The 24,266-nt window shown below is 34.7% G+C and overlaps 1 protein-coding gene across 1 annotated transcript; it reads right to left on the bottom strand.

Moving 5' to 3' along the window:
* Positions 1–18,542: 18,542 nt before the first annotated feature.
* Positions 18,543–20,605, bottom strand: LOC141711079 (aldehyde oxidase GLOX1-like). The gene has a single exon (XM_074513522.1). It carries the CDS (start codon positions 20,474–20,476, stop codon positions 18,836–18,838), a length of 1,641 nt encoding a protein of 546 aa, XP_074369623.1. The 5' UTR covers positions 20,477–20,605; the 3' UTR covers positions 18,543–18,835.
* Between the last annotated feature and the right edge of the window lie 3,661 nt (positions 20,606–24,266).

Raw genomic sequence — 24,266 nt, 5'->3', positions numbered from 1 at the left:
AGTCTTACTCAATCAAGAGGCCAATAATATCACTCATTTAATAAAGGAGGGCTAAATCCCATCTAGATCATTCATATTTCTTATACGATTCATAATGTACCAAATGTCTACTTTTATTATTACCCGGTCAAGGATAACTTTCAATAGTATCAAAGTATATTAATTCTCGTATAGAAATATAATGATTTCAGGTCAAAGGACCAATACATTATTATCACTGTGAGATTAACTTATGACACTATAAACATGTAGTATCTCACAACGGGTCAACCCAGCACCATGTATTTAATACATGTGCCCGTGTTTTGACTTTAGTATCACCATACCTATGATCAATGAGATGTGATCATCAGCCAACAAACACACTAGTCTCAATGTATTTATTATCGTCCCTTAACAATAATACTTGACTACTGACCTTTAGGAATATCAATACTATTCTCATAATCTCATTTCTAAGTCACGTACTTAGAGGTATAGATTTACATATCATATTCTAAGGACATTTATTAATCTAACATCTTATCGCAGAAAATAAAGATATAATAAATTACTAAAGATTAATCCATATAATCATAATTAATAATCCAAATGTTTCATAATATAAACATAACAGTGTTGTCTCTAGGGCATAAACACTAACACATACATGGTTCTAAGTCACTCATCTTCTCAAAAGCACCTTTAGAGGCTCTCAAGTGCCTTCATTGCTTTCTTATAGGCCTGGGGGTGAGTTGCTGTTGATGCTTCAAAAAAATGCTCTCATGACCAAATTACTTGAATGTTTGATCTTCAAGTTGGCAGATAGGTGTCTGGTGCAAAATCTATGCTCCACTTATGGTAACAATTCTCTGATTGCCTTGTCCAGCCCCTGACATATAAACAATACATGATTTAGATCAAGATCAAAATTAATTGAAAGTTATACAAGTTGGGAAATAAGTACCTTTTGTTGGTCAGAAATGCGTGTCTTTTTATGTCCATCTTCAAGATCAAGATCAGGTATTAACAGCTCCGGAAACCACTTTCATGGCTCATAGTTTTCACTTTCAACTACTTCCATTGCTACAGGGTAAATAAAATTTTATGCATCTCTCCCTACTGCAGAAAGCAATTGGCCACCAGTCACTGTCTTCAAGAAGCACCCATCAAGCCCTAGAACTGGTTTGCAAGAATTTTTCCACCCATTCTTCAAGGCTGCATAACACATATATATTCTTCTAAATCTGTTTGCATCTCCTTCTTGAAACCTTGTAGTAGAGATATTAATTGTGTTGTCTTTGTTACTCCTTAAAACCTCACCTACAAATTTCCTAATTTTGGCATAATGTTCTTTCATTTTCTCCTCAATACCACAAAGAGCTTGCTTCCTAACTCTGGAGCATTTAGAATCACACACATCTACCTTGAGTACCCTTTTAAACTCTTCATGCATCTCTCCAATTTTCCAGTTTGGATTTTTCCTAATTTTATCCCCATAGAAATCTACAAGATACTTGGTAGTGACTAGCTTGTTTTTATAATTTTTACATATTAAATTCTTAATGATCAAGAAGAAGTTCAGGATCTGGTTGTTCGGATGTCATCAGGATCTGATATACCGTCAGGATTTGGTATGTCATCAGGATTTGTATGACATTAGTATTTGAAGACAGTCAGCATTAGATGATTTTTTATGTTCCTTATTGAAAGAGACGTGTCCTAAGTCCAATCATGTATGATGATTTAGGAATAAATTTTATGTAATCTTTTTTGATTTCATTGATATTAATAAAAGACTTGTTTTGGTTTTATTTCGGGCTTTATCTATTTAAGTGTTTAAATAAGATATACCATAGTTTAGAGTAAAGCTTTTTATGGATTATGATGAGATCATAATAATGAGACCTAAAAGATGATAACTCTAAACTTAAATATTTCCTGGTCGTAGGATTACTAACTGGTAATTAGTAATCCGCAGAGATCGGTACATACTATGCTTGCTTCATTATGAAGGATGTCTGTTCTCATAGATATTTGTGTGGTGACACTATAGCTAGTATGTAGGTGCTTATTATAGAATAAGTTCACTGAACATGACTCACACAGCTGAACAACTGATGGAGTTCACTCACGTGTCAACAGTTGTTCACATAGTGATAGTTGTACAAGTATCCTTAGACTTGAGGTCATCATAGTCATCTTGTGTACACTGAACTATGCTTTGGTTTAGTTCTTAGTCTCCAGGGATAATTATAAGGGCTCTACTGGGTATATGAATTTATACACGAAGATATTGTATGATCAATAAAGGATCTACCCCTTCCAGTGAAGGAAGAGAATGTTCAATGCTGATCCACTTATGCTAGTTCAGGAATCTCTGGCCAGAGTGAATGAAATTAGAAAGGAGTTTCTAAATTACATTAAATAGAACTAAGCATAGTGAATGGGAAAGCAAATGATTAAATAAGATAGGCTTGACACAAGTTCCATGCCTTGTATTTAATCGTGACATTGCAGGGTAGAAGGAATTGATTGTACGGTAACTACCCACTAAATAGGTTCTTGATATTCTAAGTAGTGAATTCGTATTATCCGGATAGTCGCGATATGCTGAGAAGTATCCCTCACGATGTAGAATAAATATAATTAATTTATTAATTAATCATATTTAATGAATTAGAGAATTTATATAAATAATGATAAAATAGTTTTATTATTATTTATTTCTACTACCGGCTTAATATTGAACCTACAGGGTCACACCATAAAAGAGAATGATTTAATGGTGGAGGAATTAATTAATAATGGCTGGTAAATATTTATTTGTGAAATAAATAATTAATTAGCAGATTTAATAATTGATTAAATGAGATTTAATTAATTATAAATTAATTAAGAAAAGTTCTTAATATTATTAATTAAGAATTTAATTTTGGAAATTAAATCAAGTGAGAGAATTATTTTTCTAAAGTGTTTAGAAAAGGGATTAATGATTAAAATGTATTTTAATTATTAGTTAATTGGTTAATAAGAATAATCAATTAAAGGGTTAATAATAATAATATTTTATGGAAAACTTTCAGCTGAAAATTTTGCCTATAAATATACTATTATAAACCCTATTTTCCTCAACCCAAATAATTAACCCTAATTCTAAAGTAGAACAAGAGGGAGACAACTAATTCTCTCAACATCTTCCTCCTCCATCACATTGTACTCTTGGTGGATACTGGTGGAGTGCTTCACACTTGAGGAGCAGCTGCTAGGGATTTCCGTTCATCGTTCTTGGATCGCTATTAAAGACCTCCATCTTTCCATTAACGTAAAGCTTCTTAAGGTAAATATATTGAACTACAAATTAAATATTATTTTTCGCATGGATCCTACGGAGGGTTTCGGTTTTTTTTTTTAAGATTTAAATTTACGTTTTCGTTGCGTTTATGTGCTAAAAACCCTTCACTTATAATGTGGAGCAGATATCTGTTATGTCTGAGAGATAGGACTTTATCTGTTTAGTTTAAGATATGTATCAGTTTTAGTTAGTTTTAGATAATGCATATCTTAGATTAATCTGTTGTAGCTTTATAGTATATAAACACAGTTTATGTCATCACTTAGTGTATAACACTCGATGATCATTCGACATAGCAGCTCTCAAGAACATCGGTATTTCTTGAGAGGATTTTGTAACAGTTTTTATCAGATATATAAAAAGTTGTTATATTTTATTACTTGTTCAAAACATTTATGCAATTGTATCCAACCCCCTTAAACAATTGTATCTTTACTGGGAAACAATTGGTATCAGAGCACACTGATAAATTACAATCAGAAATGATCTAAACATGTCTCTGAACAAGTATGAAAGCATTAAAATTCCCATTCTGAAAAAGACTGAATATCCAACATGGAAGGTGAAGATGCTCATGTACCTGGAAGCTACAGATCCAGATTATCTAGACGTAATCAATGATGGACCCTTCATGCCAATAAAACTGGTGCCTGCAACTCCTACTGTTGCTGAACACTATCAACTGAAGGAGAAGACAGAATGGACACCAGAAGAGAAAGTAGTTGTGCTGAAAGATGCAAAGGTAAGAAATATTTTGCATAACAGTCTTGATTCTGTGATGTCAAACAGGGTCATAGCCTACAAGACTGCCAAAAAAGTCTGGGATGCTCTTGAAACTCAATGTCAAGGAACCATGGTCATCAAGTAGAACAGAAGGGCTGCTCTGATTTAAGAATATGAACACTTTGAGGCCAAGCCTGATGAAAGTCTCACTGACATCTATGACAAATTTCTGACTCTGCTAAACAATCTGTCTTTGGTGGGAAAGGTTTATGATCGAGAGGATTCAAACACCAAGTTTTTTAGAGCTTTGAGTGAAGAATGGGAGACTCATACTTCAATCATACGACATCAGTATGATCTGGATGTAATTACTCTGGATGAAGTCTATGGCATGCTGAGAACTCATGATTTGGAGGTTCAGCAAAGGAGAGAGAGAAAAAGCAGCAAAGGGAAATCTGTTGCTTTGAAAGATAATGATAAAGCTTCAAAAGAAATATATGTTGGAGTTATACGAAAGAAGAACAATTTTCCAGAATCAGATACTGATGATTCATCATCAAATCCTGATGATGATATTGATTCTGAAACTGATGTGAACATGACATATTATGATGTCATGCAAATGGCCGCATTGCTGGTTAAGGGCTTCGGGAGAATGCAATTCAGGAAGTCTAGGAACAATAGAAGCTTCAAGAAGAATTTCACTGGAGGTGAAAAGAAGTCAATTGGTAGAAAAGATGGAAAGGACTCTAAAGCTGGGAAGCTAGACAGGACAAAGATCAAGTGCTATAATTGTAATGAACCTGGTCACTTTGCCTCAGAGTACAAGAAAACAAAGCATGATAAAGGGAAGAGCAAAGCCCTAATCACTTCAAGCAAGAATTGGATTGACTCATCTGACTCTGAAGGTGAAAACACATGCTATGCACTGATGGCCAGTCTTGATGATCCTGCTGCTTCTGAGCCTAAGGTACAAACCCCTTTCTTCTCTTTTGATACTGAAAGTATATCTGAATTGAAATCTATTCTTAAATCTTTGCAGGGTAGTTTTAAAAATAAGACTTTAGAAAATGATAGACTTATAACTAAAATTAACACCTTGAAATTTAGGAATGACCAGTTAGAGTCTGACCTAATTCATCAGATATAATTGAAGAAGGAATGTGAGAGAGCTAAACATACAGTTAAGATTCTTTAGGCTAGATACAGTATGCTAGAAAAGGATCTATAAAATGAAAGAAAAACCCTTAAAGCCTGGACTGATTCAGGCAAAAAGGTTCATGAGATGATCTCAAAGAAAAACTGGAAAGAATGCTTAGGCTATAAATGGAATTAAGGATGTTGACACTGAAAATAAAATTTCCCTTAAAACTCCTGTTAAGTTTATTTCATCAGAAGCTGATGAACCCAAATCCACTTTTGAAAAGGGTTCAACATCAGTATCACAAGAAAAACTGGTAGATGAGAAAACTCAAAGAAAGAAAAGTAAGGAAACCATTAAGTCTGTTCAGAAAGAAAAGAACATAGGCTTTTTGTCAGCAAGACAATTGAAAAAGAAAATATCTGAGGTTACTGAAAAACCTCAAGTAAAAAGTCTTAAAAGAAATAGGAATGGTAAGCAAGGTATTTATAAGGATTAAAATTACAAGGTTGTTCCCAATTCTTCTAGAAAAACTTGTTTTAACTGTGGAAATACTAATCATCTTGCTATTGATTGCAGGAGGAATAAGAAAAGGAAAACTGCTATTCCTGAGTCTGATGTTAGGGGTAGATCAGTATTTTATAAACCACAAAATCCTTGTTTTTATTGTGGTAGTAGTTGGCATTCGATTTATACTTGTAGTTCTTATCACAAGTTGTATCACAATTACTATGAACCTTTACCTAAGTTTAATAAAGTTGCTTGTATGACTAATTCTGTTGGTTTCACTAAACTTGCTTCTGACAAGACAAATCCTGATAAATGAAAGACTGTCAAAAGTACTCATGACACACAAAGACTTAAGTTGTCCAAAAAGAGGACCCAACAAGTGTGGGTCCTTAAAAATCCTTCTAATTAATTATTCTTCTGATTGCAGGATAACAAGAAAAATACACTTATCTTGGATAGTGGATGTTCATGACACATGACTGGAAATAAATCCCTGCTGTCAGAATTTGAGAAGAAGGCTGGCCCAGATGTATCTTATGGAGATGGAAATGTAGGATATACTCTGGGATATGGCAACTTGATAATTGGAAAGGTAGCAATAGAGAATGTAGCTCTGGTGGAAGGACTGAAGCATAATCTTCTGAGCATTAGTCAAATCACTGACAGAGGTTATCATGTTGTATTCTATGACTCACACTGCGAAGTTGTTCATAACAAGTCAAAGAAAATTGTCTTGATAGGATACAGACATGGTAACATTTATGAAGCAAGGCTACATGAAAGTCTTGAAGAGGAAGCTACTTGCCTGATCTCTAACATATCAGTAGATGAGAGCTGGAACTGGCATAAGAAGCTCTCACATCTCAATTTCAACTCAATCGATGAACTTACCAAGAAGGAGCTTGTAAGAGGATTTCCAAACATGCCATACTCAAGTGATGGTCTTTGTGATGCTTGCAAAAAGTCTAAACAAAAAAGAGTATCTTTCAAAAGCAAAATAGAATTCTCTATCTCTGAGCCGTATCACATGCTGTACCTGGACCTTTTTGGACCAGTGAACATAATGTCCATCAACAAGAAAAGGTATACACTTGTAATTGTTGATAATTTCACTAGATATACATGGGTTTATTTTCTACACAGAAAATATGAAATTCCAGAAATTCTTCTAGACCACATAAGGCAAATTGAAAATGGATCTACTCACAAAGTGAAAATCCTGAGAAGTGATAATGGCACTGAATTCAAGAACTCATAGATAGAGGAATTCTGCAAGTACAAAGGCATAGAACAACAATTCTCAGCTCCTGGTACACCTCAGTAAAATGGTGTTGTTGAGAGGAAGAACAGAACCTTAATTGAAGTTGGCAGAACTTTGCTAGAAGAAGCAAAACTACCCACTTACTTCTGGGCTGAAGCAGTAAACACAACATGTTATACTCAAAATGTCACTCTGATAAATAGACATGGTGTTACTCCTTATCAAATGTTAAAATAAAAGAAGCCCAGTCTCAAACATATTCACGTATTTGGATTTAAGTGCTTTGTTTTGAGAACTCATATTGATCTGCTTGGAAAGTTTGAATCAAAGGCTGATGAAGGAATCTTTGTTGGATACTCATCATCAAAAGCTTACAGGGTGTTCAACCTAAGAACACACACTGTAGTTGTCTCCATCAATGTATCTTTTGATGATAAGAAGATTCCTGGTTTTGAAGAAGACACTCATGAAAGTTTAATCTTTGCAAATGAAAAGGTATTGTTGGAATCTGGATCAATCTCTAATGAACTGTCAAATCCTGATGATCCAAATTCTAACACTCCTTCAGATTTTGAAGATAATCATTGTGCTAATGAGCCTACACAAGTTGACGGGGAGCAACATCAAAGGTCAATTGATGATACTAACATTAAAGAATTATCTCAAAGTTCTTCTCAATCCAATGCCAATTCAACATCAGAAGAACATAAGTCAAGTCCCAATAATTCATCAGTAAATAACCCAACAGATTCAGGGGGAGCCTCAAATGGATTTGATGAGGCATATAATTCATGGGGAGCATCTAGTTCCAGAAGGATACTTCCCAGTGCCAGAAAATGGACTAAGGATCATACTCCTGATCTGATCATTGGAAATCCTGATGATGGTGTAAAGACAAGAAGTTCAACTCAGAAAGAATGTTTATATCATTATCTACTTTCAAAAGAAGAGCCAAAGAAAGTAGAAGATGCACTCAAGGATGCAGATTGGGTCATGGCTATGCAAGAATAATTGAATGAGTTCGAAAGAAATGAAGTGTGGAAGCTGGTGCCTAGACCTAAGAACAGGTCAATTGTGGGCACAAAGTGGGTCTTTAGAAATAAGACTGATTCTGATGGAACAATCATCAGAAACAAGGCAAGATTGGTGGCAAAAGGATATTCTCAACAGGAAGGTACTGACTATGATGAGATATTTGCTCCTATTGCTAGGTTGGAAGCAATCAGAATCTTCTTGGTATATGCTACTCACAAGAAGTTCAAAGTCTTCCAGATGGATGTCAAGAGTGCATTTCTCAATGGAGAACTTGAAGAAGAAGTCTATGTTGAACAACCACCAGGATTTATGGATCCTAAACATCCTGATTATGTTTACAGACTTGATAAAGCACTCTATGGATTGAAGCAAGCACCTAGAGTATGGTATGAAACCCTTGCTCAATTTCTACTTGAAAGTGGATTCAAAAGAGGTACAATAGATAAAACCCTGTTTTATCTGAATAAAGGTAAATATTTGCTTTTAGTTCAAATTTATGTTGATGATATCATTTTTGGATCAACTAATCAAACATTGTGTAATAAGTTTTCAAAGTTGATGCAATCAAGATATCAAATGAGTATGATGGGATAGATGAGTTACTTCCTAGGCTTGCAAATTAAACATAATGATAATGGCATCTATATCAATCAGTCCAAGTACACACGAAATCTACTGAAGAGGTTTAATATGCAAGAAAATGCAACTGCAAGTACTCCTATGGCAACTGCTACAAAACTTGATCCAAATGAAGGTACAGCAGTTGATGTGACAACCTACAGAGGTATGATTGGATCTCTGTTATATCTAACTGCTAGTAGGCCAGACATTATATTTGCCACTTGTTTGTGTGCAAGATTTCAGGCAAATCCAAGGGAGCCACATCTTATTGCAGTCTAGAGAATTTTCAGATACCTCAAGGGCAATGTTTCTCTTGGACTTTGGTATGCAAGAGAAGCTGATTTTGCATTATGTGATTATTCAGATGCTGATTTTGCTGGATGCAAAATAGACAAGAAAAGTACTTCAGGAAGATGTCAGTTCTTGGAGGCAGATTAGTCTCATGGTTCAGCAAGAAGCAGAAATCTATTTCTACTTCAGCTGTTGAGGTTGAATACATTGCAGCTGGGAGTTACTGTGCCCAGTTGTTGTGGATGAGAAATCAGCTCATGGACTATGGATTATCATTCTCAAAAATTCCTATTTATTGTGATAATCAAAGTGCTATTTCTATGACAGGAAATCCGGTACAACATTCTCTTACAAAGCACATCAGCATCAGATATCACTTCATAAGAGAGCATGTCATGGAAGGAACCATAGAGCTTCATTTTGTTCCTACTGAACATCAGCTGGTTGATATCTTCAAAAAGCCATTACCTGAAGCAACATTTACAAAGCTTGTGAATGAACTTGGTATGGTTAATTGGGACAAGTAAATTTTTATTTTATCTATTTGATCAAATCCTGATGTATATTGATCAAATCCTGATATGTCCTAAATGTTGTGATTTTTAGTTATTAAGCCAGAAATATTTGATGTATTCTATTTTTATATGCATGAAAAATTAAGTGAATTTATTTGCTAATCGTGCATATCCGAATAAATATATCACTATCATCATTACACATCGGTCTAGGGAGACGCGCCTTAAAAAGAAATCTTTTGCTTAATTCATTAAGTTAACTCTTCAGTCTATTAGTCTCTTGATATTCTCTTGGTTATTTAAATGACTGCTCATCCTTCAGTAAAAACATATCCTTTTATTTCTCTCAACCAATGGCAAACCCCAGCTGGTTTTACTGTTATGGTACAAGTACTGTGACCATTTTTCAAAATGGAATCCAGACTTCCTATCCCATCAACAACATTCCATACGATATTTGAATTCAACTTCCAGAAAACATCAAAAATGATCTTTTATTTTTCCAAAGAGAATTTCATCTCCACAATCTTAAACAGCATGAGAAAATCATTCGTCTTGCTCTTCTCTTTGTTGAAAGTAGGAAGAAGAAGTAAACATCATCCATCTGTATCTCTTCACCATCAGCTTTGTCAGGCTTCTTAGACCAAGGTTGTTGATGTTCACCATCTTAAACTAGGATTATCTTGTAATCTTTTGCATGTAATCTACAAATTTCATAAAATGTACTCTTTTGATATTTTAATGAAATTTCTTTTGATTACAAGATTTAGTCTTTGTTTATCTCGTATTATGTGCATGTGAATGTTCTCATTGAAGCCTGTTAATCTTTACTTCATCTACTTGAACTGTATTTCTTGATGAATGTTTTGATTAAAATTGTGGTTACTAATAATTTGTGATGATTTGACAAACAAATGTTGAATTTGAATCGACATATCCTGAGTTAGTCAAATCCTGACAGAAGAAAGGTCTCAAATCCTGATGACAGGTCAGCACGTTCTAATTCAGATTATTAGTATTAATCAATCTCTGAGTAAGCTTTATTATTGCAATTAAGTGTCCCACTTAATTAATGATTATTGGTGGATTATTAGATAAACAAATTTCTACAGTTGTGTCTTGATATAACTGTATGTATTTTGTATTTTGTATTTACTTCTGCAATTTCCTCCAACGTTAAAATCAATTACTCAGATATTGTTTCCTGTTCGAAGTCAAATTCGCTAGGTTACCTTCTTCATACAAGTGTGTTAAACATATTTCTGAAAAGTGAAGCTATAAAACCAGAAGAAATTTTGTGACATAATTCATCATACACATAGTTTCACTGCACACATCCCACACTTACTCTCTCACACAAGCTATTCACATCATGACAACTTCTGCAGTTTCACCAATCTTCAGTCAAACCATAACCATTCATGGAAACACATTTGGCACTAACAATTACTTAGCTCTGCTTACACATCAACGGCTACCATCATCTTTTCATGATATTTAGGATTTTCTCCTTCTATGTCCAATTGGATATGCTCTCACAAATCCTATTAAGGTGTCATACATGGCTGTCATGCAGGTCTGGAACACAGCATTGGTAAATTCAACACATACTGGCTTTTATTTCGAGTATAATGACCAAAGATATGAAGTTGATGCTGACATTCTGCTTCAAGCCTTGAGATTGCCTGCTCTTGATGGTGCTCCTGATACTCACACCAATGAACAGCTATTTGATATGCTAAGGACTTTAGGCTATCAAGGAGAAATCATAACTATTGGAAAACTGGTCAGAACCAAACTGAAAAGAGAGTGGAACTTTTTCTTTGACTGCATCAGTAGATGTTTCTTGAATAAGACAACAAAATTTGATGCTCTTCCATCCACTTCCCTGAGAATTGGGTACTCTCTTCTTAACTCTGGTAATTTTGATTATGGTAATACTATATTATAGTTCATAATTGCTAGGATAGCAGATGCTTCAGGAGTAATAGGGTATACTAGATTTTTACAACTGATTTTCACTTATCTATGCCCTAATGATATTTTTGATGATGATGAATTACTCCTTGTTTTTCAAATTTTTGAAAAAGCAATCACTGATCATAATAAAAGGGATGAAAAGAATAAATTTTTAGGACCACCCTTTCTTCCTAGAGAGGTCAGGCAATTTCTGTTGAGAAATAGACCTACTCCTACACAAGTGCCTGCAAATCCTGATGATGGCACCTCTGTTACAATTCCTAATGCTAAGACTCAAGAAATCACCCATCTTGTTTCTAACCCAAGCATTTCTTCTTCCAAATAACAAACACAACAAGCCTCTAAATTAGCCTCCTCTGTTGTCTCTCAAAAGACATCAGTTGTAACAAAGAAGAGGTTGTTTAAAAAATCTGTCACATCTGGATAGATAGCTAAATAAGTCTCACTGAGTGAGAGTGAGAAGAAAGAAGACTGATTTCCAATCAGGAAAAGAAGACTGATCATTCATGAAGATTCTGAATCAGATGATCAGATGCCAATAGGGTCCCTGTCAAAAATCAAGAAGTCCATTGATCAAAATCCTGATGACTTGATTGACACTACTGGAATCAAGGAGCCAACTACTAATGCTAGTTCTCTGCTTGACAAGCTTCCAGTAATTGAAGCAACTGCTGAACACAAGAAAACTCCAAAGAGTCAGTTGAAAAGAAGAAGTGAAGAAGTAGTTGGATATATCAGAAAGAAGAAGAAGACTCGGCCTCTTGACAAGGATGTTAGTACACAAGAACCTAGGTCTCAAAGGGATTTAGCAGCTGCAACACATCGAGTCACACAAGAACCATCTTCTCAAAGGGAATATGCAGACACTGAGGCTGCACAAATCATTGTTAATATTGCTCAGAGTGATCTTCTTACAGACTTGGTTTAACTACTTCAGGAAAAGCAAACTCATCAGGAGATATTGTCACGAGTGGATGCAATCATTGATGATCCTATTTTTGAGAAGAGCACACAAGAACCTTCATAAAGCATTGCTGAAGCAGCTCACATGTCTCAGACTCCACAAGAACCATCAGTTCAAAGTACTGATGTTGGTCTTTCACCTTCTCCTGACAGATCAAATCCTGATGATACAACAGTTTCTACTGAAAATCATCCTTCAACTGTACTAGCTACAATTGATGATCCATTACTAGTTGCTAGTTCAAAAAAGCATCCTGATGTGTTGTTTGTTCCTCCACTTTCATCACTTCCACTTGAGGAATCACCTTCAGGTATTATTAACTTCTCATATATTCTCATGTTTGTATGATTATAAATAGTCACTTATTTGAGGTTACCTCTATTTATATGACAAGCATACAACTCTTCTCAGCCATCTCTTATTTCTTTGTTATATGTGTGATTGAGCCTTTCTGTGAGATTGTGTGAAAATAAAAAAAAATGAAAAATATTTTGAGTGGCAGTCTCTTGTACTGGCAAAAGGAGAGGTAGTTTTGAGACAAGAATCTTATAAGTTTTTCTTTACTTATAAAGTTTCTTCTGTGAGAATAATATTACTTTTAAAATTAATATATTGTGTGAGAAGTGGTGAGATCACTTGAAAAGGACAGAGAGATTTAGGTGTTACTATGTTTTTGTTTCAGGATCACATCAACCACATGCATCTCTTGCAAAGAATCTGGATAAAGGCAAGGCAATTCTACCTGATTCTGCACATTCTTCTGATGGCTTGTCTGACTCTAACAATGATAGTGATGACGATGATCCTGATACTACTCCGCTTAAGTCTGCAGTTGATGCATCTAAGAAGTCCAATGTTGGTTCTTCTTTGCACTTCACTGAAAATCCTTCTTATTAAAATCCTAATGCTGAGTATTTCAGACAGATGGAATGGAATTATAAATGGAGACTTGCAAATATTTCTATCTTATCTGCTGTTGGCCTGCAACACATGCATCGTGCTTATGATGAAATTCAAACTCCTGATCTGAAGTTGCATCCTAAGGCCACAACTATTTCTGTTAAAGGAATTCACTCTGAACTTGATGAAATGAAGAAGCCTCATGCTGATGTCAAAGAGAAATTGATGGATTTTTGCTTCACACGCCTAACTAAGCTGAAATCAAAAGTGTGAAAAATACCGTCAAAGATGTTGTTAAATCTCAAGACAGCATGGCCTCTAGACTTTCCTCCTTGGAAGAAAAGGTTTCTTCTATAAGTGAGAATCTGGATGCTCTATTTTCTCTTCTTTCAAATACTGATGCCAAAAAGGGGGAGAAGATAGTTGCTACAAAAAGTACACCAGATTTTATTCAGACAAAGGATAAAGATATTGATGATGATGGTGATAAGAATAATCCAGTTACAGATGTTCAAATTGCTTCTACTGCTCAACAACTTCAACATTTGAAGAAGAATGATTCTTCAGGACAAAGGAAGTCTACTGGTGCTTATAAAGCCAAGCACAAGACTACTGCTAGTGCTCCCGAGGAAGATGATATTACAATCTCAAATTTAGCAGAAGCTAAAGGGATGTTCTTTTCTTACAGACATAAGGAAACAGGTGAAGAAATTGTATTGTACTACAAAGACAAGAAGTTTGAGCAAAAGAATGCTAGGAGTGCTCTTGGGTATATAACTGAAGAATTTCCTGATCTAACGCCTGAAGAAGCAGTTATCCAACAAAAGGAGCTTTTGGCTCAAATTGAAGCAGAAACTAAGACTTCTAAAGGAAGAGGAAGAAGAGGTGGTAGATCTGCAAGAGCAAGAGGAAGAGGAAGAGGAAGATGAAGAGGTGGAAGAACTTCTGGATCAAGGCAAGTGACTGCTTTCAACTCTACTTTTCTGAATTTTCTATTTAGAGAAGGTTATGTTCCTATACAAGGAAATGAAGAAGATAAAGAGGTTCAGAAGCTAGAAGAGTTGATTATACCAAGGAAGAAAAGATCAGCCACTGACATTGATCAAGCTAATACAGCAAATCAGAATGTAACTCCTGATGGAGACACAAATCCTGAGATAAAAGCAGATCCTGATGCCGTGAACCTGATAACTGATTTTAACTCTGATGAAAAGGTGATCAAAGCATTAAATGAGTCAGCTCTTTCTCTGGTAATCACTCCTCACATTTCAGAGGTTGATGAAAAAGAAAAGATTAATAGAAGGGAAGTTGATCAAGCATGCAAAGAATATTTACAGAGAGTTTTAAAATCAAAGAGGGAGTTATGGCATAAAGTAGAAGGGAAGACTGATGATTTGTCTTCCAGCTATGTTCCTCTCGGGAAGAAGAATAGAAGATGGAAAGACATCCATGTATTCAATTATTCTAAAGGATTCAAGCATGTTGAATTTGTGTCAGCTGGGTTAAGAGATTCTATCTCAGAACAGGAAGATGTTGATAAGTCCATCAAGAAGCCTTCTTGGGTGGTATACAATGAAAAACTGAAACTTATCAAATCTCGAACCAGGGGAGGCATTGGTCATTCCAGCATGGAGATCTTGGAATCTGATCTGCTTGATACGGATACTCTGACAGAAAATCTTGGTGAAAGAATTTCTCCTTCACATCTTGAGAAAGTTGAAGCTGTGAAGATTGTTCATAGAAAGATAAATGATAATGATGTCAGAGAAGAGATTATGTACTTTTTCAGAGATGGTAAAGTAAAAAGCTTTACATTGCAGCAACTCTTAATGAAGACTGTGACAGAACTGAAATACATTCACTATCTTCTTAGAGTTGAGAACAAAGTCACCAGAAACTGGTCTTCTATGATACTTGAAATGATCAGAAGAAGAGTCATGATAAAAGATGATAAATATAATGGTGATTATGTTCCTAAGTACAGAACTTATACTGGTCAAGAAATGCAGATGAAAAAGGGAGTTGCAGTGCTACAAGTTTTTCTCAACAGTCCTCAGTTATCCTTCAGTCCTGATCATGAAGATGTCAGTTTAAGCTTCATGTTGATTGGTGATCTTGAGATAAGCAAAAGTTCAATTTCTAAGTTAAGATCAGCTATCTATCAGCTTGGAGAAGACACTGAAGAGAAGAGAGAGTTGAAGAAAAAGCTTGTTAAAGTCCTACGAGACAAGGAGGAAGAAAGATTAAAGAACTTTCTTGGAACAACTAGCAGTTATCTGAAGATACTGAAGTAAGCATTACTCCTTGTACATTTTGTAGATTGGTTTTGGCATCATTGAGAATGGAATTTATGCTTCATTGCATTAAGCATAAATTGGGGGAGATTGTTACATATTGAATTCTCAATGATCAAGAAGAAGCTCGGGATCTGACTGTTCGGATGTCATCAGGATCTGATGTACCGTCAGGATTTGGTATGTCATCAGGATTTGTATGACATCAGTATTTGAAGACAGTCAGCATTAGAGGATTTGTTTTGTTCCTTATAATGTGGAGCAGATATCTTTTACGTCTGAGAGATAGGACTTTATATGTTTAGTTTAAGATATGTATCAGTTTCAGTTAGTTTTTGATAATGCATATCTTAGATTAATCTGTTGTAGTTGTGTAGTATATAAACACAGTTTAGGTCATCATTTAGTGTACAACACTCGAGGATCATTCGACCTAGCAGCTCTCAAGAACATCAGTATTTCTTGAAAGGATTTTGTAACAGTTTTTATCAGATATATAAAAAGCTGTTATATTTTATTACTTATTCAAAACATTTATACAATTGTATCCAACCCCCTTAAATAATTATATCTTTACTGGGCAACAATAATTCCACACACAATTATGCTCATATATTATTGACTTCAAGTGCCACACATCCTTTTCTTTATTATAACTTACCCACATTCTAAAAGGACACCCATGTGCACACCCAACTTGGACCCTTTTTAAGTCATCATGTAGGTATTGGTAGGGTCTACCACTAGCCATTGAACAGGACCTCACAGCTTGCTTAAAGTCACCCTTACTACCAAATGCCATCCCAGCTTTAAATTTAATATTGTTGGCAGATGTGTTAACATTAAAGACCCCATCTATACACTTCATTTTTTGTTTATATGGGGAAGGGTTAGCAAAACAAAACTCATCATCACTCTCCTCACTACTAGGATAAAAACCTTCATCTGATCCAGTAGTATCATTATATTCCATCCCTGACATTTCATGTAAATTAGCTTCCCCATCCAATTCATCCATTTTTCTTTTTTCTTCTCTACAAGCTTTCCTAATTTCTACATACTCATCATCACTACATTGATAATTATCCATTTCTTCATCAGATTCAGGGGCAGGACTCATATGATACGCATAAAGCACAATATTATAAGCACATTCCTTACTTAATTCAATCAATATTGGCTTACTTTCAACATTCAATACATAAATCTTCAACACAGGAGTTCTAAAATAAAGGGAATCAAACTCACCAACAACAGCACCAAATGTGGTCTTTAAATCATTAATACTAAGGTTTTCAAAGTCGATATTCTTATAAACCTTTTTGACATTACTTGTGTAGGAGGAAAACGGAACATGAACAAAATAACCTCTATAATAGACTGTCATATTGTACAAGTTTTTCCTGTTAAATATAAACAAATTAAGAACCCTAATCACAAAAATGACCATATAAAATAATATATTTTAAGCAAGAATATTTAGCCCTAATTAACTATAAAAAGTTCAGATATTACATTACTTACGTTGCTTCTTTATCGGTGGTCTGATTTACATCTTCGAAATTTGATTCAGCTTCATTACCCTTCTCCATTTCATTGTTGTCTCCAGTATCATTCTCTCCATCTGATGCAAACAGGTCATCGGTATCATCGATTGGTTGAGTTAAACGAACCTCAACACCCGATCGAGTTCGAACCATTCTTGTGATTAGGGTTTAGATCGTATAGTCGGTTGTAAAGAGGGGTGTGTGTGTATAATGGTAACGGGTTTTAATTTTGGGATATAGGTTAAAAGGGTCGTGGGTTTTAATTGGGTCGGGTTTAATTTATTGTGTAATTTTAGGATTGGGCGGGTCAGTTATCTGATGTGGCATCCGACTTGTGAATATTTAACGGAGAGCCGTCTATAGTCAACGGGATTTAACGTTCGTGAAATTTTTAACGTGTGCAATGATTAAGTTGAACACTTTTATTTGTTAAGTGACCTCATTGACAGCTTTTTGAGTTCGATGACCCAAGTGAAAGTTAGTGGTCACTTGAGTTACCAAAACGCCATTTAACCATTTTCCATCCCTCCCCCCTCCCCCCTCCCTCTCAATTCCTAGCCACCCCTTCTTCATTCATAAAATAGATCTTCTCTTATTTTTTTTTAATTTTCTTTCAATAAATATCCTCCTTTTGTTTATTTCTTCTTCAATAAAATCGAGTTTTGTTTCACAAAATTATAAAAATTCATTTGATTTATTCACTTTAATTTTTAGATCTAATCTACTAAGGTAAGAGCTCGAATTTTATAATAAAATTCAGTTTTTGGATTTAAAATCTCTGGTCTAATAATGTATTAATAACGGGTGCATTCCGAAATCTTTGAATTTTGAGTTTTTTTTCGTTTCGTTCTGTTTGAGTTATTATTTATGTGTTTGATTGTCTTGCTTTACGCGATGTGTCTCGCTTTGTGCGAAACGGTGGTTATGTTGAAAATGAATTTTACGATGTATTGGGAGATACAATATTTGACATCAACAACATTTTCGACAGGTTTATAGTTGGTGTCCCTCAGGTGGGTGCGTCTGGAACGGTGGTGAAAATCGTATGTGCTCACTTCTCACAAAAAGTATTTGTTTATAACATCAGGCCTCTAAGTTCATTTTTGTAATTAAGTCCTCTGAACATTACACGAAGGTCAATTGTGAAGTTACTTTTTTCAGGAAACATGTAGGGTGGATGGATTGCTCAGTAAAGTATTATCTTTATTTTTAATTTTCAGAATATTTATATTCGTTTAGTTAAACAATCCGAAAATAAAACCGTCAATTATTTTCCCTAAGACTACTATTGGGTTATGACTTGCTTCCAATCTTTTAAATAACATATGCACAAGATGTTTTGGGCATATAATTCGTCTAAAAAATGGCCCAAGATTGGTTTGACTTAATCCGGTGCCTTTGATAAACAATACTGTATTACTTTTGACATAACAGAAATATATTCAACCGTTAACAAGAGTACAAGAATACAAATTATTTATTGAGTCACAACTCACAACTATGCACTGCATTCGTTTTGTGATATCCATACGAATACAGTTCATGTCAACACACACATTCGAAAACAATTTTTAAAAATCTTCCAGTATCCCGCATAGTAATGCCGGAAAGAAACACCTAAATCCTGAAATCTTCCACAGTATACAAAATGCTCCTTTTTTTTCTCATCTGGAAAAAACTGGGTAGTTTTCTTTTTGAATGAGATGTGTAGTAGTAATGTCACTTTATTTGGATCCAAATCGCTTCGCTGGGGATACCTTGATGAACTACAAACAGCATGTAGAATCCAGAGGGAGCAAGATTACCCGAAATCGGAGTAGCCACTCGAATCTGATATTTCTGTAGTCCAACCAATGTTACTTTCCCAGTTCCAAGCACCAGCAGTCTCTGACTCATCGAAAACGAGTGCGTGTTAAACGAAGGTGCAACCATTGTGACTGTGACCAACTCCAAATTCACTTTACCAGGAACCATGAATCGGATTGGTATTTGTTGTCCATACCCGACGATTGTTTGCGTGACAGGCGATATGATGGAGGGTCGCAGGTAGCCTAGCTCGGGATCCAAGTACGATGGCGAAAACGACTCCAGGCTTAAATCAGTAGGAAACAGTACTCCTGTAAACTGGTAATAATAGTGAGGGTTGCTGCCACCTACAAGAATTCTTCCATCAGCTAATAGAATAGATGACGAATGGTACATTCGCGGTATAGTAGTCGGATTTTGGACCTCGAATCTTGAATCGTATTGATTGTCCGGTTGATAAATAACCGGATTTAAAACAGGGTTCCTACCGTTGTCATACCCTGCTGTACCGTTTGAGCAACCGTTAATAATCAAAACATCGCCCGTTGGAAGCAAAATCATGTCGCTCATGACTCGACTCATAGGCATTGTCTCCATGACCCATTGGGGATCCTGGTCTGTTATTTTAATTCTTGCGCAAGTATCCAGTGCCTGGTCGAAAATCCTGCTGTTGTTAGCATTGACAAATGATCCTTTTGGTGCACCTCCACAGACCAATACTTCAGCTTCAACTGTTTCTTCTTGTAAGTTTTTTAATGGGAGAAGCACCGCGGAGCCTGTGCTCGGATAATTTCGAGGATGGCCGTCAGGAATTTGTGGGTAAGTCTTGACGACTACATCATTAACGTGATCTAATAATATAGCTCGATTATTAGCAAAAATAAATAAATGGCCGTCCACATTAAGAAAAACGAAAGGGTACAGATTATTTTCGGTTGCAGGGAATTCATACGTTTTCAACAGGAATGACAATAAATAAGTTGTTGTCGAGCCATCTTTTGGGTAAAACTCGTAATTAAATTGTCTACGACCTCCAATAATAATTTGACGGCCATCAGGCAATATATGACTTGTTGCATACCATCTTCTTTGTATTAATCCAAAAGGTATTTCCACCCAATCACAAGTACCATTGTCGCAAGGAGTATAAATTCGGACAGTGTGATCTCCATCGTTGAACCCTCCGGCTTGGACCAATCGTCCATCCTGTGTGACAGCACCCGAGGAGCACCAAACATCGGTTAACACCATAAGAGGACGTATACTATTCGAAGCCACATCGTACTCCACAGAGTGAGCCGAGCAGTCCTTAACCAAACGCAAGTCATTCGGGTCCATCCGACATTTATTGTCAGCTAATGATAAGTTGGAGCTGCCAAAATCAGTGCGATCATATATGATAACACGGTTGTCGTGAAGGAGTTGCATGTGCATAGCGACTATGCCTATGCTTGGTGACAAGAGGTCCCATCTTCCGCCGCCGGATGTGGCTGAAGTACAGCAGCATTCGACCGCGAAAAAGAGGAACAAGAGGAGGCAGCGGAGGTGTTGCATGACTAATGTTAATTAATACAATCAAATACTAATCAGTTGAACTGGTGAAATAAGGTAGCTAGCTAGGGAGGGTCTTAATAAATCTTGTTTGGTGCAATGTATGAAAATCTGAAACGTTTATGTAGATTGTAAGTACATTCTGAAGATGTAACATTTATGGTTATGTGTAAAAACTACTACTAAATCTGCAGGATATGGATTATTTGTACGTAATCTAAACTGAAGGTGTATGTAATAAATAGAGGTTTTAGGCTTTTAGCATTTATCTATAACAGATTAACAACTAGTTGGTAGAACAACTTCTGGTTACAGCATTTACTAAATAAATGTTTTGTATTAGAAAATCCAGTAATGAGCCAGAACATTGTTTCTAAAGTCAGTATGAACCTACATTGTCACTCATCACCTTGTGTTGAATACTCATATCAACTTCTTCCCGCTTAGAGATGGGTACAGGATAGTTAAGAAAATTAATGCATAACTAACATTGTTTGCTTAGCTCAATCTATGTTGTTTCTTGCTTGCCAGTAATATGTTTTGGTTGTTTTCTTTATTTTCAATACGAAAGATATACAAGAAGTATTACTCATTTTGACCTTTTTAGGCCATTTTTATTTTAGTTTGTCTGTATTAATATTGCACTCCTTATGAAATAAATAAATTACATCCAAAGTAATTGTCTTGTTTGATTTTTCAACCATCAAATTAGTCACATTCTAACTGTAAACTATATAAATTATTTAATTGAAAGTAACTATTGAAAAATATATTATTAGAAATGTCTGTAATTTATTTAGAATATTATATATATATATTATATACTTAAAATTGGGAAAGAATAACATATAATTTTCCATTAAGAAATGGATCAAATTAATCCCAAAATAATTACTACAGACAAGCTTTATTTGGAAGTCAGAAATGGTTTAATTTGGAGATGGGGGAGCACTATTTTACAATTTTTTCATAGAATTACCTATTTCTATTTTACACTTCACATGGTATATAAACACCTGCAATGGTTTTTGTTTACTGTAATGTTGCTTTTAGAGAAAGTATGATGAAGCAAAGAACTGGAATTTTTATAATTTAGTGCATGCGACCTAAGTAATTAATGCGAGTTTAGTTAGTAATACGCAGAATCAATCACCTGATGGAGAAAACAGGCACACAAATCCAAGAGTAAGAAGTTTTGTAAAATCGGGAAAAAAGTTTCAATTTTATTAAAACGTTAGTGGCAGATCCAAGTGAAGGTATATGCTGTTAATTGCAGATGTTGGTGAGGAGTTGCCCTGTGATTGAACAAAATTTTGGGGCAGCTAGAGTAATGTTAAAATAATGTTGACTACTCACACTTTTAAGTACTTTTGTCTCGAATTCACCATCTCTACACCTATTTTAGGATTTAATGAAAAATGATTCCATCAATTATTTCTCACAAAGGGAAAATGAATTTTTTCGTCACCGAATTTATTATGTGTTTAGAAATTTATCACTCAACTATAATTTTTTTTTGTTTTACTCACTAATATTAGGTTCGGATTTCTTTTGGTCACTGACGTTAGGTTCAGATTTGATTATTAGTATTTTGTCAATTTTCTATAGAATTATTAAAATATAGTGATAACTAGTACAAAAAGTGTCATATATGTCTTACAAGAAAACTTATATGTGTCTGAGTTTGCTACATGCATACGGAGGAGTCGTAAAATATCTGAATTATATATGTATGTTATAGGAAGAACGCATATTGTTTTAAAGATCTGGTCAGTACAGATGTATATACATTGTAAACAAACGCATAAAATCAGTTCATATACGTCTGTTACTTTTTAGGTGGGGTACTAAGTTCAAAACCAAAATTATTAGAAAAAAACATCGCAATTCGTACTAAAATTATTGGGAAATAAAAATTCAATATAATCAAATTAGCAAACTGATCATAAAGTACTTATAAAAAAATTAAAAATTACATATCAATATTTTACCAAACGACACTTTCAAAAATCCAATGAAATCACCAATCACAACTTCTTCATGCAACTCTTACCGATCCAAAATCAAAACTATAAACTCATTCATTCTAATAGAATTGTGAAACAAGTATATATATAAACACAAAAATATAATAATGTTTTAATAATGTGAATTTATTATTAAATCAAACAAATCTCACAAGATATTTATCTTACAAACATAGTTTTATAACTTATTTTTAAGATAATTTTTCTATATAAAAATTTAAACGTTAAATTATTATTTAGAAGAAAAAAAATTAAAAATAAATCGTGAAACTACATCTTTTAGGAGCCTAAAAATGCTTGTCAAACTCTCATCACCAAGGTAAACGTCTTGGGGACATATGGAGTACTATATATTGAGATATAGACATATATCAAATCATTAAAATATTACAGACTACCACTATATTTTAATAATGCTACCAAAAATTGACATAATGTTAATAATCAAATCTGAACCTAACGTTAGTGATTAAAAACAAATATGAACCTAACATTAGTGAGTAAAAGAGAAAAATAGTTGAATGGTAAATTCCTAAAAACACGATAAGTTGGATGACGAAAAAATCTATTTTCCCTTTCTCAAATTCTTTTCCTCTTAATAAATACATAGATATAAAATTTTATTTCAAAATAAAGAAGAACTAAATATTATATTAAAATATGTTTAAAATTGAAACAAAAGGCATTATATATTGGAAGGGTTTACGATAATTAACAAAATTATATAAATATTACACTAATGATCTCACTGCACATAAAAAATAATACTAGGATTAATATCACAATATCTAATTCCAAGAGTATGTTATCACGACAACCAGAACTATTAGAACAAGCTGCAACAAGTTATATTCTCAAGCAGTTGGCCACATACTATCTCTATAAAGGTGACCGCATGAGATGGGGAGGAGAAGTTGGGAGTCATTATGAAATAAAATGGGCAGGGAACAATAACATTTGAAATCTCATTTCTTGGATTATCGTACAAGTATCGTCGAACATAAGGATAATTATGGATCGCCGAATCACCCAGTGTTTTATTCTCTGCCAGGTCCTTCCTTGCCCATCTCCATTGCCCCGTCTAAAATTATGAAACTTGCTGGGACATTTTTAGTTGAAAATAAAGACAACAAAGGTGATGTTGGTGAATTTCCCTCAACACAGCTTCTATTTCACTAACACGCTTCAACTTTTTCTTCAAGTATTCATTTTCCTGCTTGACTTTCAAACTCAACAAGCTGCAGTTTCAAATCTTACTTCTCAATCTCAAACTTCTCATTAACTTTTGACAGCCTACTAATCTCCTCAGTAGCTGCCACCATGCTAATATGGATGTGGAACATCTCTATGCCCATCTTTTCAACGGTCTCTTTACGTTGACTTGTATTTAAATCAATAGTAGTAAGAGTTGGTACATCTATTTTTGATGAGGATGACTCTCCTTGCTCCAAGGTCATGAGTGCATAGTTTCCAAATTCCCCATCTTCATCATCATCAGTATCATCCCAACTTTTTCCTTCTGTAATGTAAGCTTTTCCCTGTTGATTCTTCAAGAGAGTTTCATACTTTGCCTCCAACTCCAGATAGACTTTATCCTTTTCACTTTCTTTGGCTTTCTACATTAATTTGTGGCAAAGTGGCCCAATTCATCACAATTGTAGCACTTTATTTTTGATCTGTCAACAGATCCAGTTTTGTAGTCACTTTTGACACCAGAGTTGTGATGAGCTTTTCCTTTCCAGCTGTTGTCCTTATTGGATGTTTGC

Source organism: Apium graveolens, chromosome 3 (genome assembly GCF_009905375.1).
Source record: "Apium graveolens cultivar Ventura chromosome 3, ASM990537v1, whole genome shotgun sequence".
NCBI classification, from domain to species: Eukaryota; Viridiplantae; Streptophyta; class Magnoliopsida; order Apiales; family Apiaceae; genus Apium; species Apium graveolens.
Note: the sequence above shows the minus strand (reverse complement) of the source record. Positions and strands in the feature narration are given on the sequence as shown.

Excerpts from the sequence above, each read along its gene's own strand:
- LOC141711079 (XM_074513522.1), bottom strand. The coding sequence starts at position 20,476 with ATGCAACACCTCCGCTGCCTCCTCTTGTTCCTCTTTTTCGCGGTCGAA.